Source organism: Myxocyprinus asiaticus, chromosome 26 (genome assembly GCF_019703515.2).
Source record: "Myxocyprinus asiaticus isolate MX2 ecotype Aquarium Trade chromosome 26, UBuf_Myxa_2, whole genome shotgun sequence".
Lineage (NCBI taxonomy): Eukaryota > Metazoa > Chordata > Actinopteri > Cypriniformes > Catostomidae > Myxocyprinus > Myxocyprinus asiaticus.
In genome coordinates this window covers 38,477,940-38,502,428 of record NC_059369.1, presented here as the reverse complement: position 1 = coordinate 38,502,428, position 24,489 = coordinate 38,477,940, and the positions used below count along the sequence as shown (strand labels likewise).

General features: G+C 38.7%; 1 protein-coding gene across 1 annotated transcript in view; it reads left to right on the top strand.

The window, feature by feature from the left end:
- LOC127416603 (xaa-Pro dipeptidase-like) overlaps positions 1-23,734 on the top strand; it is a 79,719-nt gene extending 55,985 nt beyond the window's left edge. Inside the window, exons 10-15 of the mRNA XM_051656033.1 lie at positions 16,963-17,031; positions 18,761-18,838; positions 19,499-19,647; positions 21,533-21,717; positions 22,745-22,936; positions 23,144-23,734. Of these exons, the coding sequence (XP_051511993.1) occupies positions 16,963-17,031; positions 18,761-18,838; positions 19,499-19,647; positions 21,533-21,717; positions 22,745-22,936; positions 23,144-23,287 (817 nt within the window). The 3' untranslated portion in view covers positions 23,288-23,734. The remainder of the gene's footprint in view (positions 1-16,962; positions 17,032-18,760; positions 18,839-19,498; positions 19,648-21,532; positions 21,718-22,744; positions 22,937-23,143) is intronic.
- The last annotated feature ends 755 nt before the right edge of the window (positions 23,735-24,489 follow it).

Sequence of the window (24,489 nt, the reverse complement as noted above, 5' to 3'; positions counted from 1 at the left end):
TCAGAACTTGCAGCCAGACAGAAGCAATAGCTGACAAAATGGCAGAGATTCAGCCTCCCTGCACAAGATCTGAGAGAACAATCAAGTTTTAGTAACAACATGAGCCTTAGTGTCTTGAATCTCACGAAACCTGTCAAAAACATGTCCTGGTCATATTTCATCCCAAAATCAAAAGATATAGAAATAAGACTAGTTTTTGTATAAAGAATATGAAGCCTGTTTTTAGGACCATTGAAGGGATAGTTCACCCAAAAATGAAAATTCTCATTTACTCACCCTCATACCTTTCCAGATGTGTATGACTTTTTCTTCTGCAGAACATAAATACTTTTAGAAGAATATCTCAGCTCTGTAGGTCCATGCAATGCAAGTCAACAGGGTCCGAAACATTGAAGCTCAAAAAAGCACATAAAGGCAGCATGAAAGTAATCCATACGACTCCAGTAGTTGTCTTCGGAAGTGATATGATAGGTGTGAGTGAGAAACAGATCAATCTTTAAGTCTTTAATTCTTCTCCATGCTCAGTAGGTTGCCTTATGCATGAAGAATACGAATAGATAAAAACAAAAGAAGAATGCGCATAGGAGGGTTGGTCGAAAGAGGAGCTTTATAGTAAAACAAGGACTAAAATTATCTGTTTCTCACTGACACATCATATTGCTTCTGAAGACAAGGATTTAACTTTTATAGCCTTTATATGCTTTTTGAGCTTCAAAATTTTGGACCCAGTTGACTTGCATTGTATAGACCTACAGAGCTGAGATATTCCTCTAAAAATATTCATTTGTGTTCTGCAGAAGAAAGTAAATATGATGAGAGATTTAAATTTTTTGTGCCACTTTTGACACATTTCCCCATAATTCTCATTATTGTAATTAAACAAAATATATATATATATATATATATATAAGAAAAAAAATATTTAAAAAAAATTACATTGTCATGTATTTATATGTTAAGGTGGTATTTGTTGTACTGAATTGATTTTAAAGTAAAAAAAATTAAATAAAATGATTTTCATTACTGTATTAAAGAAATATGAAAGGGATTTCTTTGCATTGTGGTCATGAGAATTTGGGGGAAATTTCTTTCTTTTAAGCAAAAAGTCTTACTTTTACAAAAATGGGCTTATTTTTTTGATAGAATGTTTAATTTAATGATTTTGTTTTTTTGGTGAATAACGGCCCAGACATGTTCTTGAAATTAACTAATTAATTCATGTTCCTTCAACAGCTTAAGTATTCTTGTATCTGTGTCCCTGAAGAAATGACACGCATAATAAGCAGAATTCTTTACCTCAAAGCGCTCTTGAAGTTTCAGGCTCAGTGTAATGCATAAAATCCATGACTTTTATTCACATAACATGTTGCTGTATAAACTTTTTAGAGTTCGAGATCATAAATACTTTGATTGTGTGGTGTTAAATTTCCTGGGCTAGATGAAACCGTGTGGAATAAAATTTGTATCTTTGATAATTTACAGTGGAGGCAACAGACAGTTCATAATTTTTAGATCTGACCTTAATGTAGCTTTTGACAAAAATAGATCACCTCCTTAATTACAAATCAAAAGTCAACTTGAAATGGCATTTCGCAATCGCTACCCATTTTACTTCCATAAAGTGATATACAGTATTTCTGAATAAAATGGAATATTGGCAAGAAAAAAATTTTTTAGGGCAGGATTTGATTTTATCCATCAAGAATTGAATAGAGTCCCAGATCAATCCCAGAATAGAGTCAGATCCAAATGCCTTTTTAAGTTTGCGAATGTGAGTTTGCGGTGAATTATGGAGGACTACTCGCTTCCTGAAAAACCTGAAAGACCATTACTGTAACCTTCACGGTTACTCTATTACTGTAACCTTTATTACATTAACTTTTCTCAACTTTAAAAGGCTGCATTATCTCAAAAGTAGCCTAAAATAATGCCTTAGCTGTTTGTCTGTTGGTCAGCTTAACCAGTAGCCAGTGCAGCCTTGAAAACATCTGATGCAAAGGAAAGTCGCATCAGAGAAATTGTAATAATATAATACGAATATGAATAAAAAAATATTTTCCTTTGGAATCACGTGCACTGATTGAATAGAGCACAATAATATCAGAAATATGTGTTAATTTTGATTCCATGTTTACTTCACTCCATGACTCCATTGCATGGTTTCAGAGAAAATTTATTATTGTTTTAATTTGAGCAAACTCATTGTCACCTCACACTCTTCTAAAAATATTATCTCTCATCTGAGACATCCCAGTCTCAAATCTACAGTATTCCTCTCTGAAACTGAGCGTTTGAGCATGTTCCTCCTGCATTCATTTGCCGCTCTTTTTTTTTTCTGATGAAAGCAGCTCTCGGAGCAAAAGATCGGTCCCCTCATGATTTCCCCTCCCACTTAATTTCTGTCCCTCATGCATTCTGCTGCAGATAAAATTCTGCTTGCTGCGAGATGCCCTCCAATTGCATTTAGCTGTTTTATAATTAGATTTATTATATAAGTTTCATAATAGGATTGCTTATGCATGAGTTTCACTTTTATGTAACAGAATCAGGATGAAAAGAGCTTCAAAATTTCAGCTGTCAGGAACTATCGGCCAGAACATGATCTGAGCCGACATCTCGCCGTCTGATTAGTGCTAACAAGAAAGTACGATTATTCCTGAAAGTGATTACAAAGTGGAGGTTCTTTTTTTCTGAAAGCAGCAAGTTGGTAGTCTAATATCTGCATGTTGCCTTGCCGAGATGCTTTTCTTATTTTATTTTATATATTGTTTTATTTATATGACAAAGACAGCGCTCATTAATCAACAGAAAAATTACTGTGAATGAGCCAGAGTTAGCCATATAGGCTAATTTTCATCTGTTGTCCTTGGCCAGTTCTTAAAAAGGCAACCTAAAATTAAAATAAAATAACTTATCACAAATATGATGTCATACTGTTGGGAAAGTGAACTTGACTCATGCCCCATGTCACAGTCAAAAATCCTCAAAAGTAGTCCTCCACAGTCTACTACAAACTCACATTCAGGTCTAACTCCGTTAGAACACCCACTCCACTTTTTTTTGTTCCTGATAAGTAAAATTAAGTCCGGGCTACATTTTTTTTTGTTTTGTTTTTTTTGTTTTTGTATAACCTGGTCAACTTGAATATACGCCACAGAACTGAAGTAAAATGGCTTGCGAATGCCCTTTCATATTGACTTTAAAGTAGAAGGACACAGAAGCGAGTGCTGGCTTTTAATCAAACCTGATTTGTGTATCCTAGCTACATCAAACATTCTCTGATAGCCTATATGATCAGTATTAGAGGTGACCTGCCTCCTGTGATCATATTTACAGCAGCTCCGGGCGAATGTAACATCTGATTTGCTAATTTCGCTGAGAGCCTTTCAGCTCTGGTGTATGTGTGTGAGGAGACACACCGATCGTATCGATCAGGACTTTAGCCACATTGCACCCTGGTGCAAATAACAGTATATACTATTTACACCCCAGTGTAAATAGTGGCAGATATTATTTGCACCCCAACACTGGTGCAAATAATGGTAGAATTCTAATTGCACCCTGGTGCAAATACTGTCAAATACTATTTGCACCCACATTTAAATAATAGCAAAGTATGGGCATCACTGCAGTGTGTTTATTGTGTTTTTTTAGAGTCCCACAGACACTACATTTACCTCTACCCTTAAACCTAACCTTAACTTAGAAAAAATAACCTTGGTTTTACTACAGTAACCATGGTTTCACGCAGGAACAAGTGCGATCAACAGAACCCCCCCTCCAGATCAAACCCTTCTCTGCACTCCTCGACATTCACTGTGACCAAATCACTGTGATGAAATCAACATTTATATCAATTTTTATCTATTATTTTTAGTAGTATTAAAGGAAATATTAAGAGTGGAAACAGGAAATCAGATGGTAAAAAGAATGGGACAAACACGGATTCGAACCTCAGTCTCTAGGACAATAGTACACATTCTCACACCGTCTTTACACCCCACTGTCACAGTTCTGGTAAGCCCGCAGGTTTGTTTTGTTATTTTCTATCTCTCGTGTTTCACAGGCGCGCTCGACTGGCATGATCACCATTTCCATGGGAACGTTCATTGTTCTCAGGGTGTCGCCGATCATGCCACTGCTCGTTGAGCTACACCTGTTCCAGCCTGATTGCACTCCCTACATAAAGCCCTCATGTTTCTCTGTTTATTTGCCGGATTATTATTCTATGTTGAGTACTATCCTCGCTCTCCTTGTTTAGCTGGTCTTGTCTTGTTGTGGTTTGCCTTCCAGTCTTTGCTAAGTTCAGCCTGGCAATCCACAAAGGAATTCCTAACTATGCCCGCATGCCAGGGATCTACAGATCAGCCGTTGCTCACATTGTCCGCTGGACACCCTAGTCCTCGCCAAGCTTCAACGGAGGATTCTGCCAAGCTCCTCCTGACTTCCATAACGCACACACTCCACTGACAAACACACTACTCTCTGCGTGGTGGCACATCATTGACTTTGTTAATAAATATTTTGGAACTGTTACCTCTGCTCTTGGGTCCGTTTTTCCTGCACCAGAACGTTACAGAATAATCCGGCCCACAACATGGACCCAGCGGAGGATTCCACTCTTCGCTCTGCCCTTTCCCAGCAGGTAGTTCTGCAGGGACGTCAGCAAGACCAGATCGCTGCCACAAACCTGGCTTTGGTAGCGATGGCTTCACGTCTCACCAATCTCACCTCCTATGTGCAACAGCTCCGCCCATCTCCGACTCCTTAATCTCCATGGGAGGTTTCATCACCAGCCCCCATGCCGCCTGTGTATTCTGGATGTTTTGAAGCCCGCATTCCGTATCCTACACCGTATTCAGGTGAGGCTGAATCCTGCAGCGCATTCATCTCACAGTGTTCCCTGTTCTTTACGTTGCAACCCTCCACGTTCACCTCGGACACCATGAAGGTGGCTTGTGTCATTACACTCCTCACCTGTAGGGCTGGTGAATGGGGCACTGCAATGTGGGACAATTGATATCCCTGCTGCGCTTCTTATCAACATTTATTTCGGCGCTCCGCCAAGTGTTTGATCGCTTGGTTCAAGGTTGGAATGTGGCAAAGATTTTGTGTGGACTTTCCCAAGGAGATCGACGTGTTGCGGATTACACGATTGAGTTTCGCACTCTTGCTGCTTCTTGTGATGGAATGATCACACTATGAGAGATCGCTTTCTGCATGGATTTCTGATAACATTTTGGATGAAATTTATTCATCGGATTTACCTCCACGCTTCGATTTGGTGGATTTGGCTTTTCGAGTCCATCAACGCCTAGCTCTACGTCACCATCACAGCCGACGTTGCTTTTCACCTGCTATGGCAGTAGGTCATCCTGCCCGCTCTGTCTCGCCAGCCTACTCGTCTGATCCTCGACCTGATCATGAACCCATGCAAGTCGCCAGGACTCAAATTTCCCGTAGAGAGAAACAGCGGCATCTTATTAATGGACTGTGTCTGTATTGGGCTTCCCCGTGTCACCTTGCTGCCACCTGTCCATTCAAAGACATTGCTCATTGGTAGGAGAGGGGTTACTGGCAAGAGCAACACCTTTGGATAAATCCCCTGGACTTCGGACACTTCTTCTGGCTCGACTGCAGTTTGGATCTGCCTGTCATACTGTTTCTGCTTTGATTGACTGTAATTTTATGGACCTTGAATTAGCATCCAAATGGCAACTTCCCACGTTCCTATCAACACCCATACCCTGAGCAGAACACCACTGTCAGTCATCACTCATTCTACTGAGCCGGTCATATTTATCTCCGGGAATGTCATTCCTCCTTATTCTATCTCCATCAGCTCCAGTAGTGTTGGGGCATCCTTGATGGGTAAAGCACAACCCACACATCGATTGGCCAACCAACACTGTTCTTGCTTGGAGTCCTTTTTGTCTGTCTTAACTCTGCTGTTTCTCCTGCCCAGTCTTGTGTTTCGTTGCAGGATGAACCAGCAGACTTATACAGAGTGCCGTTGACATACATTGATCACAATGTTGAGGGCAGTGTTCAGCAAGTCCCACACTGCGACCCTTCCTCCTAATCGCCCATACGACTGTGCTGTCAAATTGCTCCCTGGCACTTCTCCGCCTCGGGGATGGCTGAATTCGCTCTCGGCTCCGCGATCCACGCGCAACTTACCACGTGCCCCATTGAGAGCGAGAACCACTAATCGTGACCACGAGGAGGTTACCCCATGTGACTCTACCCTCCCTAGCAACCGGGCAAATTTGGTTGCTTAGCAGACATGGCTGGAGTCACTCGCGACTCCAGGGGTGGTAGTCAGCATCGATACTCGCTGAGCTACCCAGGCCCCCACCGAGGACACTTTTTCAAAATTACAGCGGTTTTCTACCGCACCTATTCTAATTACTCCAGATCCCGCAAATCAGTTCGTGGTGGAGGTGGTTAGAGGGTTTGGCGGTACCTTTCGTGGTCTGGACAGATCATAAGAACCTAGAGTATATTCATAGCACCAAATGTCTCAACTCTAGGCAGGCCCGGTGGGAATTATTTTTCACGTTGGTTTGCCCGCATTGTTCAGGTTGTGGTTTGCCTACCAGTCTTCACTGAGTTCAGCCTGGAAATCCACAAAGGAATTCCTATCTATGCCCATGTGCCAGGGATCTGCAGATCAGCTGTTGCTCGCATTGTCCGCTTGACACCCTACTCCTCGCCAAGCTTTAATGGAGGATTCTGCCAAGTTCCTCCTGACTTCCACAACGCACACACTCCACTGAAGAACACACTGTTCTCTGCGCGGTGGTGCATAATTGACTTTAATGAATATTTTGTAACTGTTACCTCTGCTCCTGAACCAGAATGTTACACCCATGCCACCGCAGCGACATCTGTTGGTTAGCCCTTTAAGCCCGCTATATATTGCAGAATTTTTACAGTCCTTTAAGATTGTTACTTGTCAGACTGTACGATAGAAATGCATTGAGATTGCCATGGCACTCTGTGCGACATTATGTCAGACTGTACGATACACATCGTGGCCGACTGTGGTCCCAATCGTCCCGATCAGTGAACATGAATGTTGCGGAATAGAAGTGAAACAGCAGGATTTTCATAGGGGAGCGTTTTTTTTTTTTTTTTGGAAAGTCAGGACATCAGCATTTACGTTGCTCCAAAACCACTCAATCATGAGCATAACATATAAAATGTAAGATGGATTTTGTCAAATAGGCCTATTATAAGACATCCTGATCACGAATACAGAACATTATAGATGTTGAGAATGAAAGCGAGTGGGGAGGTAGCCTACAGTAATAATTAGCTACCACAAGCAAAGATTCATTGTGGAAATAAAAGGACTTGTGGCCCAAAAAATGACAAAGTTCTGCATTCACATAGAGAAAACAAAAAAGGTGGGTTATAGCCAGTGTTGGGTGTAATGCCATTACTAAGTAATTAATTACTGTAATTAAATTACTTTTTCATTGAAAAAAGTTAAATTTAATCTGTAAAATTTAATTACAGATACTTCTGAAGTAATTATGTTAAATACTTTATAGTCTATAGAACAATTCTGTATAAAACAATATTGAATTTAAAATTTAAATTTAACGTGTTTTATATATATATATATATATATATATATATATATATATATATATATATATTATTATTATTATTTTATTTTTTTATTTTCTCCCCTTTTCTCCCCAATTTGGATTGCCCAATTCCCAATGTGCTCTAAATCCTCGTGGTGGCGTAGTGACTTGCCTCAATCCGGGTGGCAGAGAACGAATCTCAGTTGCCACCACATCTGAGACCGTCAATCCGCGCATCTTATCACGTGGCTTGTTGAGCGCATTACCGCGGAGACCTAGCGTGTGTGGAGGCTTTACGTTATTCTCCGTGGCATCCAAGCACAACTCACCACGCACCCCACCAAGAGCGAGAACCACATTATAGTGACCACGAGGAGGTTAGCCCAACGTGACTTTACCCACCCGAGCAACCGGGCCAGTTGGTTGCTTAGGAAGCCTGACTGGAGTCACTCAGCATGCCCTGGATTCGAAAATATATGTTTTCTAATTTAATGCTGCCCCCTTATATTCTTTGGCCAGTTCATGAATAATGTATATTTGAAAGAATTGAAAGAACAGTTTCATGTCTATCCTTGTATTTTTCATCTGGTCGAGGTTAATAAGGGTTTTAGAAAGCAATTAGTAATAAGTAATGCAATTACTTTTCAGACAGAGTAATTAGTACAGTAATCGAATTACATTGTAGAAGATGTATTAGTATAACACTGATTATAATAGACTGTATTTCTCCTCTTTTAGATTAGTAACCTAGGCCACGAAAATTTCGAAAATTTGTGTTGGTTAATAATATACAGAGTGTCTATTTGCACCCCAGTGTAAATAGTATCTGCCACACAGTGCAGCTATTTTCACCCAAATAGTCTGGTGGAATCACAGATATATAAGACAAATTAAAGAGGATGTTTCACCCAAAAATAAAAATAAAATTCTGTCCTTATTTACTCATCCTTATGTTGTACAAGATCCACATAACTTCTGTGAAGAATGAAATGTTAGGCAGTATGTTAGTTGTCGGTGTGTCTGGCCTGACCACTTGTGATCAGATCACTTGTGACCGAGACGGATCTTAATACCAGGTGTAAACAGTGCTTTAGATTTCATGTTGACTTTATGATTTAGAACAGGCCAAAAACAACCTAAAATATGAAAGGCTACATGAAGAAGGCTTTAAAAATCATGTTGACCTCTTGAATGATTTTCAGTCTCTCTTGTTTCTCTCCAAGTCTCTCTTGTTTCTGTGTCTGCTGCTCTTTAGCCCCAATGTTCTTTAATGTCAGGCACCATTTCCGTATTTACCCGAGAATCCCGTAAATACGGTCCTTAGTGCATCATAAGGTTATTCTTAGCCGGTCACCCGGACTCCAGTTTCAATCATTATTCTAATTTACTCTTCCGCTGTGTTCAGTGTAATCTTACGCTCAACTGTCTGGTCTTTCCAGCAGTAACCTTGTATTAAAACTGCATACCTCATTTACTTTTATTGCAGTTTGTCTGAACATAAAGACATCTTGTTAAAGCACATATTTAAGGGTGATGTAAGCGTGCAGAATTTGCTGTGAAATGCAGACGGAAGGGCCCCAGAGTCACTAATTACCGCAATATCCCACTGTATTTACTCTAGTGATCCTCCAAGGAAACGAGAGAGATTGAGAAGGACAGAGATGGAAAGAAAGAAGGGATAATGATTTTAAAAGAAGTGAGAAAGGAAAAGAGCGCCCAGAGAATAGAGAGAGAGAGAGAGAGAGAGAGAGAGAGAGAGAGAAAGTATTGACCCCATTTACACCTGGTAATAACAACCGTCTTAAGTGATCAAGGCTGGTTCTGAAACCTAAGGCAGCTGTCTTGCTGCCTCACTGCCCAGTTCATCAATGACTTAACAGCCAGTGTTTTGTATGAATATACCACCTAAGGAAATTCACTAAAAAAATATATATATATATAAAAAAAAGTCTTCAAATTGAATTAATAATTAAAAAAGATAAATATTTTAAGTTTTATTAATTTAATTTAGTAAAACATTACACAATTCATTTGGATTCAAATGGATTTTTGTTTTGTTTTTTGCTCTCTATATCTTGCACAGAAAATACAGATTCTGTATTTCTTAAGAATGCAAGAAAAATGCAATGCAGATATGCAATTATTACTATGCAATAATTTCATGACTTCTTTGATGATAATTAAATATGCCTATTAAACAGTACACTGCTAATGACTTTTAGAAATCACACAGAACAGAATTATATGGTTAAACTGGCAAACTGAATAAATGTGCTAACTGCATTTTTAATACTTAACTGCATTAAATATATTTAAGTAATCACGTGTTAATGTGTTGACTTCGAAATTTTGTTTGTAATTTTTCATATTTTTTCATATTCCCATTCTAAAGTGTCATTAGAATTTGATGCGTCCTTGACATGGAAACGCTGTTTCGCTGTAATTATCCTGTTAAGATTTCCTTGCATAATAAGTGGAATAGTTTTATTCAGCTAAAATGTTTGGGTTTAGCACAGAATCCCTTCAGATGAAAATAAGTCTGACCGCGGATAATTCCAGTTGAAATTTAAGTGGAGTACGGCATGGCTTGTCCTAAAAATGCTAATCCAAGTGATGACAAACAGCTGTCCCAGGTTACCGGTGGGAAATGTCACTCTAACCGGCCACAAACATGGCATTTGATTTGGATTTACTTGACTGAGATAGGATTATCCAACCTGATCCCTCTATGCCATCTGCTGCTTTTTCCTTAATTGAGTTTTATTTTTATATATAGAAATCTGTATGAACACGAGCATTCGCCCTCTGTTTGAGCACTGTGTAATGCAGAAATACATCATGGGACTTGAGTGACAGTCTTTGTGTGGGTCATTATAAGTTTGACCTTTTTGATATACAAAATTGATTTAATTTCTGCTCATTGATGATTAAAGGAAAAGTTCACCTAAAAATGAAATCTGTCACAAGTTATATGATTTTCTTTATTTCGTGAAACACAAAAGAAGTTTAGCAGATCGTTCATGATGCTTTTTCCCAGCCTGAAATTTACTTGAGCGTTGCAGTGTTTTTTCAAAACTGAAATTACGTGCTTCAATACAGGTTTGGCTGCAGTTTCCAAGTGAAATGTCCAGCAGGGGGTGCCAAAGCCTAGCAAAATGAGGTTGCAATCAGATGATGTTTTTAAGGTGAATTTTAAATGGAGGTTTTAATAAGTAAAACATACCTCTCTAACCTAAAACTTCACCCTAAACCTAACCAAAAGTGTCTGAAAAGATAAATTAGAGTTTAACAAAACAGACATCCTTACCTTTAACCTACACCTAACCCTAACCAATAGTGTTTTAAAATGCAAATTAGAAATGAAAAAAACACATTCATAGAGGCAGCCACGTAATTTTATGTCACTTCTATGCCTTTTTTCACTTTCGTGCATCTTTGGTTGGACATGAACCGAGGTCGTTGAGTCCAAAGTCCAACGCTCTATCAGGTGCCAATGCAATATAATGGTATAGGAATAAGTGTGAATATGTAGGTGGGTCTGTAATTCATGTGTTAAAATGTATCGTTTTTCAAATCATGTATTAATGTAAAAGTGTTTTTATATCATAACATAGCAGGGGGTGAGTAATAGAGTGAAAAATGCATTTTTATAAAGTCATAATCAGCAATTGTACTCGTGGTTTGTGTGACAATGAATAAAACGCACAGTTGTTGTAGCGCCTCTAGTGTTCATTTCACCAGGAAACTGCAGCAAAATGTACAGTAGAAAGGGGTGCGTAAGAGTCAGTTTGAAAAATTTTATATAGAGCAACTATAGATTGCTTTTTTTCATGGCAACGAACACCATAAAAGTGTCAAACTACAGCTGAAGTATCAGTGTTTATCATAAAATAAAACTAGAGGGGAAGATTTTCCATGAATAACAACTGAAGAGTCGTTTCGAAGCTATTTAAAATATATTAGACGATTTGATAGTGTCTGTTATCATTCAGTCTCATTGTATTGAAAAGAGCACCCCAAAATTCCTCCTTTTGAAAAGAAAAAAAGTCATACAGGATTTGGAACAACATTAGGGTGAGTAAATAATGACGGAATTTTCATTATTGGGTGAACTTTTCTTTTAAGACACGATCAAACGGAATCATTACACATTCACAGGCGAATGAATTATGGAGCTTCACTCCTGTGAATGAGTTCTACTTATTGCATGTGTCTAGAACAGCATTCATGGAACAGATGAACTGGGTGGAACTGAACAACATGACAGGGTTTAAAACAAGAAACTGGCCCAATGTTCAAGTGCTGTTTCTGCCGCATACGAAGGCAGCTGCATGATTGTTCATTTAAGAGGGAGTGCAGATGGTGAGACTGTGTAATGTTGCTCCTTCTCTTTGCGGTCACATGTTTGATAGATCCACCTATGATGTTCTTTCCAGGTGTGACATAACTCCAAAACCAGAGCTCTATGGGACTTCCGGCACCATGTTTCTTGTTATCATAGTACATTGTATTTCCTTTAAAACCATAGCTAGCTGCCTACATAAACAATATTTTAAAGAAATAGTTCACCCAGAAATCACAATTCTGTCAATATTTACTCATCCATATGTCGTTCCAAATCCGTATTACTTTCTTTCTTGAAGAACTGCCTGGCCACTCTTTACAAATCATGAAAGTGAATAAAGAATAGGGCTTCAAAAAGGGGTCACACATTGTTTTTTGAAAATGCCCCAATTAATAAATGTATTTCTCTCTGTTTGTAAACGTGATATATTGTAGTTCTTAATATTCTATTCCAGTCTTAGTTATAGAAACAGTATTACTGCATAAAATATGAGATGTTGGGTGAGAGGTAATTAATTCAGATTGAGAATTTATTTTAATGAACTGATTAAATTGGAAATATTGGACTGGTCTTGTTTCAAGTGTTCTGTGGCAGGTTTGACTGTCTCTCATAAGACTTTTATTGCATGAAAGCGGAAAGTCTCCCTCAGCCGTGCGGCAAGGCGACGTGTTGGCTTGAGATCATTGCCGAGTTTGGCATGTTGCAGCGATGCCACCCCTTAATGCCAGTGCTGCAGGATATCCCTTTACAGAGGAATAGTCTGGAATGTCAGGAAAATGGATGTTTCAAATAAAAAAACCTTCTCCCTTAACTAGGCTCAGTCCTCTGAGTGTGCTGTTCTGGGCCAGCATTTTATATGAAGTGCTGTGCAAGATATTGCTGCTGTTGGTAAATGCAGCCTTATGATTACAAGTGCATGGCATGCTCTTAATATTATGCGCTGCTTATTTGGAGTTATTGTGAAGTGGTTTTCAAATGTTGGCTGAATTTGTAGACACTGTTGTTTTCTATTTATTTATTTTTTACCTATGATATTCTGATCTCTAGATACAGTTGTGCTCAAAAGTTTGCATACCCTTGCAGAAATTGTGAAATTTTGGCATTGATTTTGAAAATATGACTGATTGTGCAAAATAAAACTGGCTTTTATTTAAGGATAGTGATCATATGAAGCCATTTATTATCACATAGTTGTTTGGCTCCTTTTTAAATCATAAAGATAACAGAAATCACAAAATGGCCCTGATCAAAAGTTTACATACCCTTGAATGTTTGGCCTTGTTACAGACACACAAGGTGACACACACAGGTTTAAATGGAAATTAAATGTTAATTTCCCACACCTGTGGCTTTTTAAATTGCAATTAGTGCCTGTGTATTAATAGTCAATGAGTTTGTTAGCTCTCACGTGGATGCACAGAGCAGGCTAGATACTGAGCCATGGGGAGCAGAAAAGAACTGTCAAAAGACCTGCATAACAAGGTAATGGAACTTTATAAAGATGGAAAAGGATATAAAAAGATATCCAAAGCCTTGAAAATGCCAGTCAGTACTGTTCAGTCACTTATTAAGAAGTGGAAAATTCAGGGATCTCTTGATACCAAGCCAACGTCAGGTAGACCAAGAAAGATTTCAGCCACAACTGCCAGAAGAATTGTTCAGAATACAAAGAAAAACCCACAGGTAACCTCAGGAGAAATACAGGCTGCTCTGGAAAAAGACGGTGTGGTTGTTTCAAGGAGCACAATATGACGATACTTGAACAAAAATGAGCTGCATGGTCGAGTTGCCAGAAAGAAGCCAATGCCACAAAAAAGCCTGGTTACAATATGCCCGACAACACCTTGACACGCCTCACAGCTTCTGGCACACTGTGATTTGGAGTGACGAGGCCAAAATAGAGCTTTATGGTCACAACCATAAGCGCTATGTTTGGAGAGGGGTCAACAAGGCCTATAGTGAAAAGAATACCATCCCCAGTGTGAAGCATGGTGGTGGCTCACTGATGTTTTGGGGGTGTGTGAGCTCTAAAGGCACGGGGAATCTTGTGAAAATTGATGGCAAGATGAATGCAGCATGTTATCAGAAAATACTGCCAGACAATTTGCATTCTTCTGCACGAAAGCTGCGCATGGGACGCTCTTGGACTTTCCAGCTTGACAATGACCCTAAGCACAAGGCCAAGTTAACCCTCCAGTGGTTACAGCAGAAAAAGGTGAAGGTTGTGGAGTGGTCATCACAGTCTCCTGACCTTAATATCATCGAGCCACTCTGGGGAGATCTCAAATGTGCGGTTCATGCAAGACGACCAAAGACTTTGCATGACCTTGAGGCATTTTGCCAAGATGAATGGGCAGCTATACCACCTGCAAGAATTTGGGGCCTCATAGACAACTATTACAAAAGACTGCACACTGTCATTGATGCTAAAGGTGGGCAATACACAGTATTAAGAACTAAGGGTATGCAGACTTTTGAACAGGGGACATTTCATTTTTTTTTCTTTGTTGCCATGTTTTGTTTTATGATTGTGCCATTCTGTTATAACCTACAGTTGAATATGAATCCCATAAGAAATAAAAGAAGTGTGTTTTGCCTGCTCACTCATGTTTTCTTTAACAATGGTACATATATTACCAATTCTCCAAGGGTATGCAAACTTTTGAGCACAACTGTATGGCTCGGATACCGTCTTCAATGTAAGTCTATGGGATTTTTACGTTCGTTTTATCATCCACCAAGTGAAGAACATACAAGATTGTCTGATTGCTTGGAAAAGTAAAAGCACACCTCTTCTCAAGAAGCTACGTGATTTGGGGTATCATTCATGTCTGTTGCACAAACAATGCAGGGTGAGTTACATTACAAAATGTAATCATAGGGTAAGGGGTTTGTTCAGATCACTGTATGAGCAATAGAAATAGTGATGCTTGCCTTAACTCTACTAATTAAATTATCTACTTCAAAGTGAGATAATTAGATGTATAGAAACAAAACCAGTCCCCCAATTGTGATTGTGTATGTTGAAGAGTACAGCATGGCCATAGCTGGATCATATATTATATATGTAATAGTATATATTCTCATTCTGATAAACGGAATCTTTTGAGAAAATAAAACCCTGAAGGGCAAATTCCCCTTATCGGTAACTATATTTACTCATAACAGGAAACAAACCCATCAGAATTTTCATGGTCATCAGAACAAATCTGCTGAAATCAGCCAATTAAATGCATGTGATGTGACCTTTACACATGCTCTGACACGCGCTGTGAACTTTTAATTCTGCTTTTGAATGATTTAATTTGGCAGGGGCTAAAATTAACTGCAGCTTGATCAGTTGCTGTTTGCTCTTTACTTACGGTCTACTTATGAAATTTTGCTTTATTTTTCCTCATTTTTTTCCATTACAAATTACACTATCAGCCTAACAATTTAAGTGGAAAGCTGAATTGAAAATTAACATTAGTATTTGGTACTTTATGTCCCCCTTTTGCTTTAATACCACCATCCATTCGAGCTGGCATGAACAAAACCTGATGATCCATGTTATCCCATTATGATTTGACAATGTTCCAAAGAGCATCTTATATGCTTGAATAGAAGCAAGGAAATCTAAAAGTCTGTACCAAGGTGTTGACATGGTCACAAATTTACTTACTTGTTAAGTAAACTTACTTACTTAAATTTAAATCTCTCCTAAAGGCCGATGCTGGAAGTATTGTTGAACGCGTGGACAGGTGTGAGCTCCAGTTTCTGGGTGAAACGTCCACAGTGTGGTGCCAAAAGTGAGTTGTATTTTTAGTTGTAAATGATGTAATACAGTCAACAGGAATGCATATTATCTTAATCCTAAACCTAACCGTCTGTAGAGTAAAAATTTTATTTTTGGGCGAAAATGCAACCACCGAATCGCATTAACCATTGTTTATGTGAATGCAAGTTATTAAAGTTTGATGAAAGACTACGAAGACAATTTTATTTATCTTTGGAGTAGCATGCACTGATGATGAATGGTGCGCAGTAAGAAAAGAAATGTGTATTAAAGGTGCTGTTTTAGCATTCTGAAGCTTTCACGTGACTGAGTCGTTGTATTAGCCACGCTCCCTCATTCCAAAACCCTATCCTCCAAAGATAATTTTGAGACCAAAACCGAGAAAAAGAGCAGCATTGATTGTTCCTGTGGCTGTCAAATTCAACAGTGGCACAATAGCACCATCAACTGAAAAACATTATGAATAATAGCCTCAATGATCCATTTCAAATACAACGCTATGAGGTGAAAAGCATCAATATCTGCGATCCGCGGACACATTTTTTGTCTGCAGCTGTCGCAGAGACCGGTGAGATATATCAGGACACTTAATTCATTAATATCTTTGAGGGAGTAGGAAAAATATTTGCATACTTTTCCATGGAAAATTTGCTTGCGGCACCTTTAAGAAAGAGAAAATGGTCACTTTTTCACCCGAGCTGATCTACCAGAAAACAGACTTTAGAAAGAGGATCTAATGATCACATTAGTGAATACACACACAGGCCGCAGAAGAGTCAGAGATGTCTTTACTCCAGCTTGGTCGTTGTTTACTCCATTAGAAGAGGAGAGCATCTCACTGTTATATAGACCTCTTCCTTGAATAGTTTGATGTGTCATGATGGTTTGTGTCATGTGGTGGCTGCATCAATACCTCACTCACTCACTCACTGTCATCCTGATGGCAGCTTGTTATGCTTTAATTAAAGCTCAGACTCTGTGCGGCTGCAAAATAAATAATTTGGGAGCAAACACACGCAGGGCTGACAGAGCTTTATGAATTTATGGAGAAAATGTGCTTAATTGTCATGCAAGTAATGTCACCATGCACCATTCAATTTCTTTATGCAAAATATAATTTGTAGTTTATTTCTTATGAATTAGGGGTATAATATGACCTGGAAATATTCTTAACAATTATTGTGATAAGTCTTGATGCACATGTGAAATCAATGTGAATTTACTTAGTGATGTGTGTGTTTCAGTCTCTTCCAGCATTACTGTTACTCTCGTGGAGGGATGCGTCACACTTCGTACACCTGCATCTGTGGAAGGTAACCCAAACACAAACAAAATAATTCAAAACTTTCTTAACTCGCAAATTAGCCACGTATGGAAAATAAAAGTGCTCACACAGCATTCAGAGCTTGTTGCGGTAATTACTGCTGTTTTTAGCGAGCGTTACACAAAGTAGCACAACACCTTACAGTGCAATAACACAGATGGAGTGAAAATCATTACATTTGTTCCACTGAGGCAGTGAATTTGTCCTCCAGGAGCTCCTCCAAGCATCTGATACGGATACATACAATGGAAGCTCCAAGCTCCAAAAAATAGCAATAAAGTATCATAAAAGCAGTTCATATGATTTGAGTCTCCTGAAGCCTTATGATGCTTTACATATACAGCCTAGATGTTCTGATCGACTGGGCTTACTGTGTGTTAGATGATATTAAGATCTACAATGAGGTTTGTTTGGAATTCAGTGATATTCTGTTGATAATTCTGGTCAAATTTTTTAATTTTATTGGGTTAGTTCACCCAAAAATGAAAATTCTCTCAACATTAACCCTTATGCCATCCCAGATGTGTATGACTTTCTTTCATCTCCTGAACAGAAATGAAGATTTTTATGAATGAATGAATTAATTAATTTATGACCATTTATATAGCGCTTTTCTGACATTACACTCATAGCACCTTACACAGTGAACAGGGGAATCTCCTCAACCACCACCAGTGTGCAGCATCCATCTGGATGATGCGACGGCAGCCATAGTGCGCCAGTACACTCACCACACACCAGCTGTTGGTGAAGAGGAGAGAGTGGAGTGATAGAGCCAATTAATGGATGGGGATTATTAGGAGGCCATGATTGATAAGGGCGAATGGGAGGAATTTGGCCAGGACACTGGGGTTATACCCCTACACTTTTCGAGAAGTGTCCTGGGATTTTTAATGACCACAGGGAGTCAGGACCTCCATTTAACCTCTTATCCAAAGGATGGTGCCTTTTTACAGTATAGTGTCCCCATCAATATACTGGGGCATTAGGATTCACACAGACCGCAGGGTGAGCACCCCCTGCTGATCTCCCTGATACCTCTTCCAGCAGCAACCTTAGTTTCCCCAGGAGGTCTCCCATCCAGGTACAGACCAGGCTGAACCCTGTTTAGCTTTAGTGGGCAACTGGTCTTGAGCTACAGGGTGTTTCTTCTTTTAGAAGAATATCTCAGCTCTGTGGGTCCCTAAGCTCCAAAATTCACCATGGGCCACATAAAAGTAATCCAGACGACTCTGGTGGTTAAATCAATATCTTCTGAAGTGATATGATTGGTGTGGGTGAAAAACAGATCAATATTTAAGTCCTTTTTCCTTCACTTTCTCCTTCTACTGTTTTTGGTGATTTACATTCTTCATGCATATCACCCCCTACTGGGCAGGGAGGAGAATTTATGATAAAAAATGACTTAAATATTGATCTGTTTCTCACCCACACTATCATATTGCTTTAGAAGTAATGGATTTAACTACTTGAGTCATATGGATTACTTTTATGCTCCCTTTATGCAGATTTTGGAGCTTCAAAATGTTGGCACCCATTCACTGCTAAGCTGAAATATTTGTGTTCTGCAGAAGAAAGAAAGTCATACACATCTGGGATGCCAGGAGGATGAGTAAATTATGAGAATTTTCATTTTTATGTGAACTATCATTTTAAGATGGTTTTTACACATTTTCGTTGCATGCAAATTAAATAAAAACACGCAAAAATTTCAACAGTGGGAATAATTGTTCAGTTCTGCATTACGGACATGCTGGATCACCAAATGACAAAACCATCCAGGACGGAGACATGTGGTGAGTGAGAGTTTACATCCTTCTTTTGAACTTAAATAATATTTGATCTATGCCATATTTTTTAAATGATAATTTTAGTCAATACATTTGGATATTTGTCTTGATTGATATATGTTTTGAATAACACACAGTGTACAGATGGATATATTCTTGACAGAGCACCTCAATATTCACACAGTAGCTTTACTGATGAACACTTCACATACTGTTTGTGTGCACATACAAACACTACAGGAAACACAAGCGTAATGAAGATTATTAGCAGTGCCACACCTCCCCCTGGTGGCCGTGAAATAGATACAGGGTTTTTTTTTTCAGAATTTGGATACCTTTTTAACAAATTTAAGTAATGATGTGAAAATCTGACTAGATCAGTCATGTACTTTTATTTGTTAACGTTTCATCTACATTCAATCAGAAAGCTACTAATGCTATATTTACATCTTTCTGATAAAACGTCCAAGTCCAAAAGCACAGTGAATCAGTTAATGTTGCCCTTAGTGATTGTGAACTCTTAACATTACAGTACTTGGCATGATTACTAAAGCAATAATTAGCAGTAATTACAGTCAGTTCTTTTGCTAATACATTTCTATACATAACTGATCCCAGGCCTGCGTTAAAGGGAATAATTTTGCTACCTTATTGTTTTTCTGACAGTCTGTTTGACATGGGTGGAGAATATTACTGCTACTCCTCTGACATCACCTGCTCCTTCCCGGCCAATGGCAAGTTCACTCCAGACCAGAGAGCTATTTATGAAGCCGTGCTCAAGTCCTCCAGAGCTGTGATGGCCGCAATCAAACCAGGTATGAAATTAGACTGTCTTGTCCAAAAAAAAAAAAACCTCACAGATGTTGTTTGGAGGGTAGTGCATTCGAATTCGGCTTCTGAATTTGAATCCACCACCTGTCATTTCTCAAAACCTATTTGTGAAAGCTGCTAAAAAAAAGTAGAAAGTAGAATTTCAAAAACATTGACTATTACAGTGATGTTGTATTCCAGCATGTTGAATGAAAATGGATGAATAAAATGGACACACTAGACAGTTGATTTCTTGTGCAATGCCCTTGTAGTCTTTTGCAGAATTGTTTAATGTGATTATTATTCTCAACAAATATATTTATTTATTGATCACTGGTGCCTTTAGTTACAGTGCTATTGCTTTCATTAAAAGTAAGCCACTCATGTTTGTGCATTTCAATGGTTTTACAATGGTTAACACTTCACATTGTGCCAGAACACCCCTAAACCGTGGTCAAATCACAATACACAGCTTTGCTTATTAGGACTGAGTAAAAATATAGATTTTCCAATGCATCAAGATCTTCATTTGAATCTCGATATTGATTCTTTAATACAAAGAATGGTCTTTTACTCTATGCACAACCCTCTACAACAATGAGAGAAATCATTCACATATGCAACCAAATTTTGCATTATGTGACTAAAAAGGTCTATGATTAGCCATTGGCTGGTAAATGTTCAGATTTTACTTTCCATTATTGAGTGGAATAGTCCACTAATTCCTCAAAAAGTAGTTATTGAGTGAAATCATTTCACTGCCTGTTGAGAGTTAAAGTGTACTTTGACTCAATCCGTGTGATGTGTGTCCAAAGATGAGATCCACACAATCCATTTGTCATTGAACAGTGTCTCTTTTAATACCCATTCTGTTCTTTACAGTCAGTTGTTGATCAAAATCAACAAAAAACAAACATTTAATTTTAATCACACAACAGCACGGCTGAGGTAAAGCCATTCGAGTCCTCTTGTTAAAATGCACTCAGTTACAGCTCTTTACAGACCTGCTAGGTTTCTTAAAGAAACAGTACCGATTTTTAGCACATGTTCTTCATATCTGTAAATAGCACAAGTTATGCATGTAAGCAATAATCGTCACAAAATATAATATTTAGTGATGAAATACATGGATTTGTACATTTTTGTATAAGCAAATATGTGACCAAAATGATGAAAAACAAATAAAATATAATTAGTAAAAATAATATTTTATCAATGTACCTAGTTAGAAGGTCCTCTGTATCATTAAAAGTATTCGCTGAGGGGGCCTGGGTAGCTCAGTGGTAAAATACGCTGGCTACCACCCCTGGAGTTCGCTGGTTCAAATCCCAGGGCGTGCTGAGTGACTCCAGCCAGGTCTCCCAAGCAACCAAATTGGCCCAGTTGCTAGGGAGGGTAGAGTCACATGGGGTAAACTCCTTGTGGTCGCTATAATGTGGTTCGTTCTCAGTGGGGCGTGTGGTGAGTTGAGCGTGGTTGCCGTGGTGGATGGCGTGAAGCCTCCACACGTGCTATGTCTCTGTGGCAACGCACTCAACAAGCAACGTGATAAGATGTGCGGGTTGACGGTCTCAGACGCGGAGGCAACTGGGATTCGTCCTCCACCACCCGGACTGAGGCAAATCACTACGCGGCCACGAGGACTTAAAAGCACACTGGGAATTGGGCATTCCGAGAGCTTGGGAAATTGGAATCGAATCAGGAAATCTGTATAAATACACAGCCTTACTTATTGCTTTATAAGTATTTAAGAAGTCTACTTAAAAAAAATGAAGAAAAAGAATCTGAATTAGGTTGAGAGGCAACAAGAGTAAAATGACCTCATCTAATGACAGTCTGAGGTCAGAGCTGTCTTTGATCTCTTCACTGATGTCTCTTGTCGCTGGTCAGGTGTGAAGTGGACGGAAATGCACCGTTTGGCAGACCGGGTTCACCTGGAAGAGCTGGTTAAGATCGGACTCCTGCATGGGAATGTGGAGGACATGCTGAAGGTTCACATGGGTGCTGTGTTCATGCCTCATGGACTGGGTCACTTGCTGGGCATTGATGTCCATGATGTAGGAGGTTATCCAGAGGTCAGTTCAACTCCCTTTAACAGAACAACACAACAACAAATTCTGCGAGATTTCAAAAGCATCAAATCTGGCTCAGTAATTTCAAAAGTATTTTTCAGTTTTACTCAGGGACTTCTACCACTTTGTGGGATTAACGTGGGACTTTTAAATATAAACAAGCCCGAAACACACTGGGGACTCTTATTTTGAAATGTCTGTGCTTCCAGCTCACACAAAAACATAAGGGAAACAAAACATGTACTCTTCAGTCATCTACAATATATTACGGTAGAATCACTATACATCAAATATTGTCATATGGGCTAACTAAATGAGCCATAATTCATCAACAGTAGATTATCATTCATTAATAGTAGATCAAGTGTGATTGCTTGTCAATTGATATGTCTTTTTTTATTTATTTGTTTTTATAACATTTCGCATTAATAAGAATTGTGTATTAGTCCATAAACAGTGATAGTGACAGAGTCTTGGTTTTGTTACAATGCTTTATATGCGAATATTTACCAAATTAAGCTATTTGTAGCCTATATATTCACCAGATGAAGGGTTTTGGCCACAGAGGAATAAAACACGGAGGAATAAAAACATTTAAAAAAACCTCTGCAACTAGCAGCATAGTTTTTTTGCCGAAAACCGATAGTTACAAAATGCAACTATCGGCACCGATTTTATTAGTAAAACTGAAATATCGGTCAGCCTCTATTTTCTATGTTCTCTCTGACCTTTAGTATTAAACAGTTTTGTACTGCTTCACATTTAGGACTTCTGTGTAAACTCTCTTTTTACATGAGAAAAGAGTAACAGCGCGTTGCTGCATTCACACACGAGCTGCGGGTTTGCTGTTGTGTCAGAAATCATTTTTTAACTGCCTCATCCTTCTATAACAGCCTCTTTGCAAAGCTGAATTACACTGTGAAAAATTCAATAAATCAATTGGCTTGGTTGTTGGACTGCTTGTCACCCATTGTAATTCAACTGAAATCTGTATGTATTTCAGACTGATTGTTTGTTTACTCATCCTCAGGGCACTGAGCGTATTGACGAACCAGGACTGAAGAGTCTGCGTATGGGTCGTGAGGTAAAGGAGCGGATGGTCCTCACAGTGGAGCCTGGAATCTATTTCATCAACCACCTGCTGGAGAAAGCGCTGAACTCTCCCACACAGAGCGGCTTCATCAACAATGACGTTCTGGCTCGTTTCCGTGGCTTTGGAGGGGTCTGAACATTTTAATATTATTACAAACAACTGTGTTGTCCAAGTCCCCTTAATATAAACAGTAGAGTCCCTTTGTGTTCAGATATTATTATACATTGTACATTATTGTTTTATTATACATTATATACTGTAATATACATTTCTAAATGTTCAGACATTTAACTACCAAATTACTGAGCAGGCGTGTGTCTCTGTCTCTCTGTCCAGGTGCGTATTGAAGATGATATTGCCGTAACAGCTGATGGTGTGGAATTGCTGACTTGTGTTCCTCGAACCGTTGAAGAGATCGAAGCGTTCATGGCGGGGGAAACATCCAAACCTTTCAGTCCAATCGGCAGTGAGAAATTCTGAAATGATGATGATGATGATGATGAACAACACTCCTTTTCTGCAACATATCTGACTTAAGTCTACTGTAAATCTCAGCAAATCAATACCTTTGATATTTCAGTCTATAAAGGGAAAGCAATCATATATAGGAAAATATGTAATAGCAGCTGTTTTACAGAAAATATAATCCTTCAGTTCATATTCAGTATCAGCTGCCGGAGCCAAAATATTTCTCATAAGTGTTATACAGATACAGTAAATTACAGGATCATTTATGCATTAATGTAGCAGCCATTTTAACATTTATTCTTGCATGCTCAAAGTTTGATATTCTTAATCAGACCAGTTCTTAAACTTTGTTTAGCTGACAAAAGAGAACTTTGTTCAAACTACAGTACATTTTGCATTTTGTAAGACAATGCAGTGCTTATTTTGAAATAAACATCTGATTTTTCTAGCATCTTAGAATTATGTTCAAGATGTTGTTTACTTATGTAAATGTTATTTAATGTGCAGTTACATTTTAATATAATTATGAAGAAAATGTGCCTTGTATGACAAGCATACTAGTAAATAATTGGCTTGGTCGTAGATAATCGGGGAAATGAGTAGGAATTAACATTTATGTAATATTATTGATCCAGTGTCCAAGTCATACATTATGCTAGTATCCAAAAGTGTGGAATTATTATGGACTTTTATATTTTTGAAAGGAATTGATCATTTTAATCACCAAGGTTATATTAGCTTCATACAAAATTACAGTAAAGATATGTGACGTTACAAATGACCATTTTTAGCTCAAGATTCATCTATTATTAATCTTTTCTAATAATTTATCCAACTTTTAACTCACCTATTACAACTTAATAGGTAATATAACTTGCCAGTTTCACATGTTGCTTTTTCTTTAAAACTCTGCCTGAAAGGACCTGGGTAGCTCAGTGGTAAAAAGACGCTGGCTACCAGCCCTGGAGTTCACGAGTTCGAATCCCAAGGCGTGCTGAGTGACTCAAGCCAGGTCTCCTAAGCAACCAAATTAGCCCGGTTGCTAGGGAGGGTAGAGTCACATGGGGTAACCTCCTCGTTGTCGCTATAATGTGGTTCGTTCTCGGTGGGGCGCGTGGTGAGTTTGGATGCCGCGGTGGATGGTGTGAAGCCACCGCAACGCGCTCAAGCCACGTGATAAGATGCGCGGGTCGGCAGTCACAGACGCGGAGGCA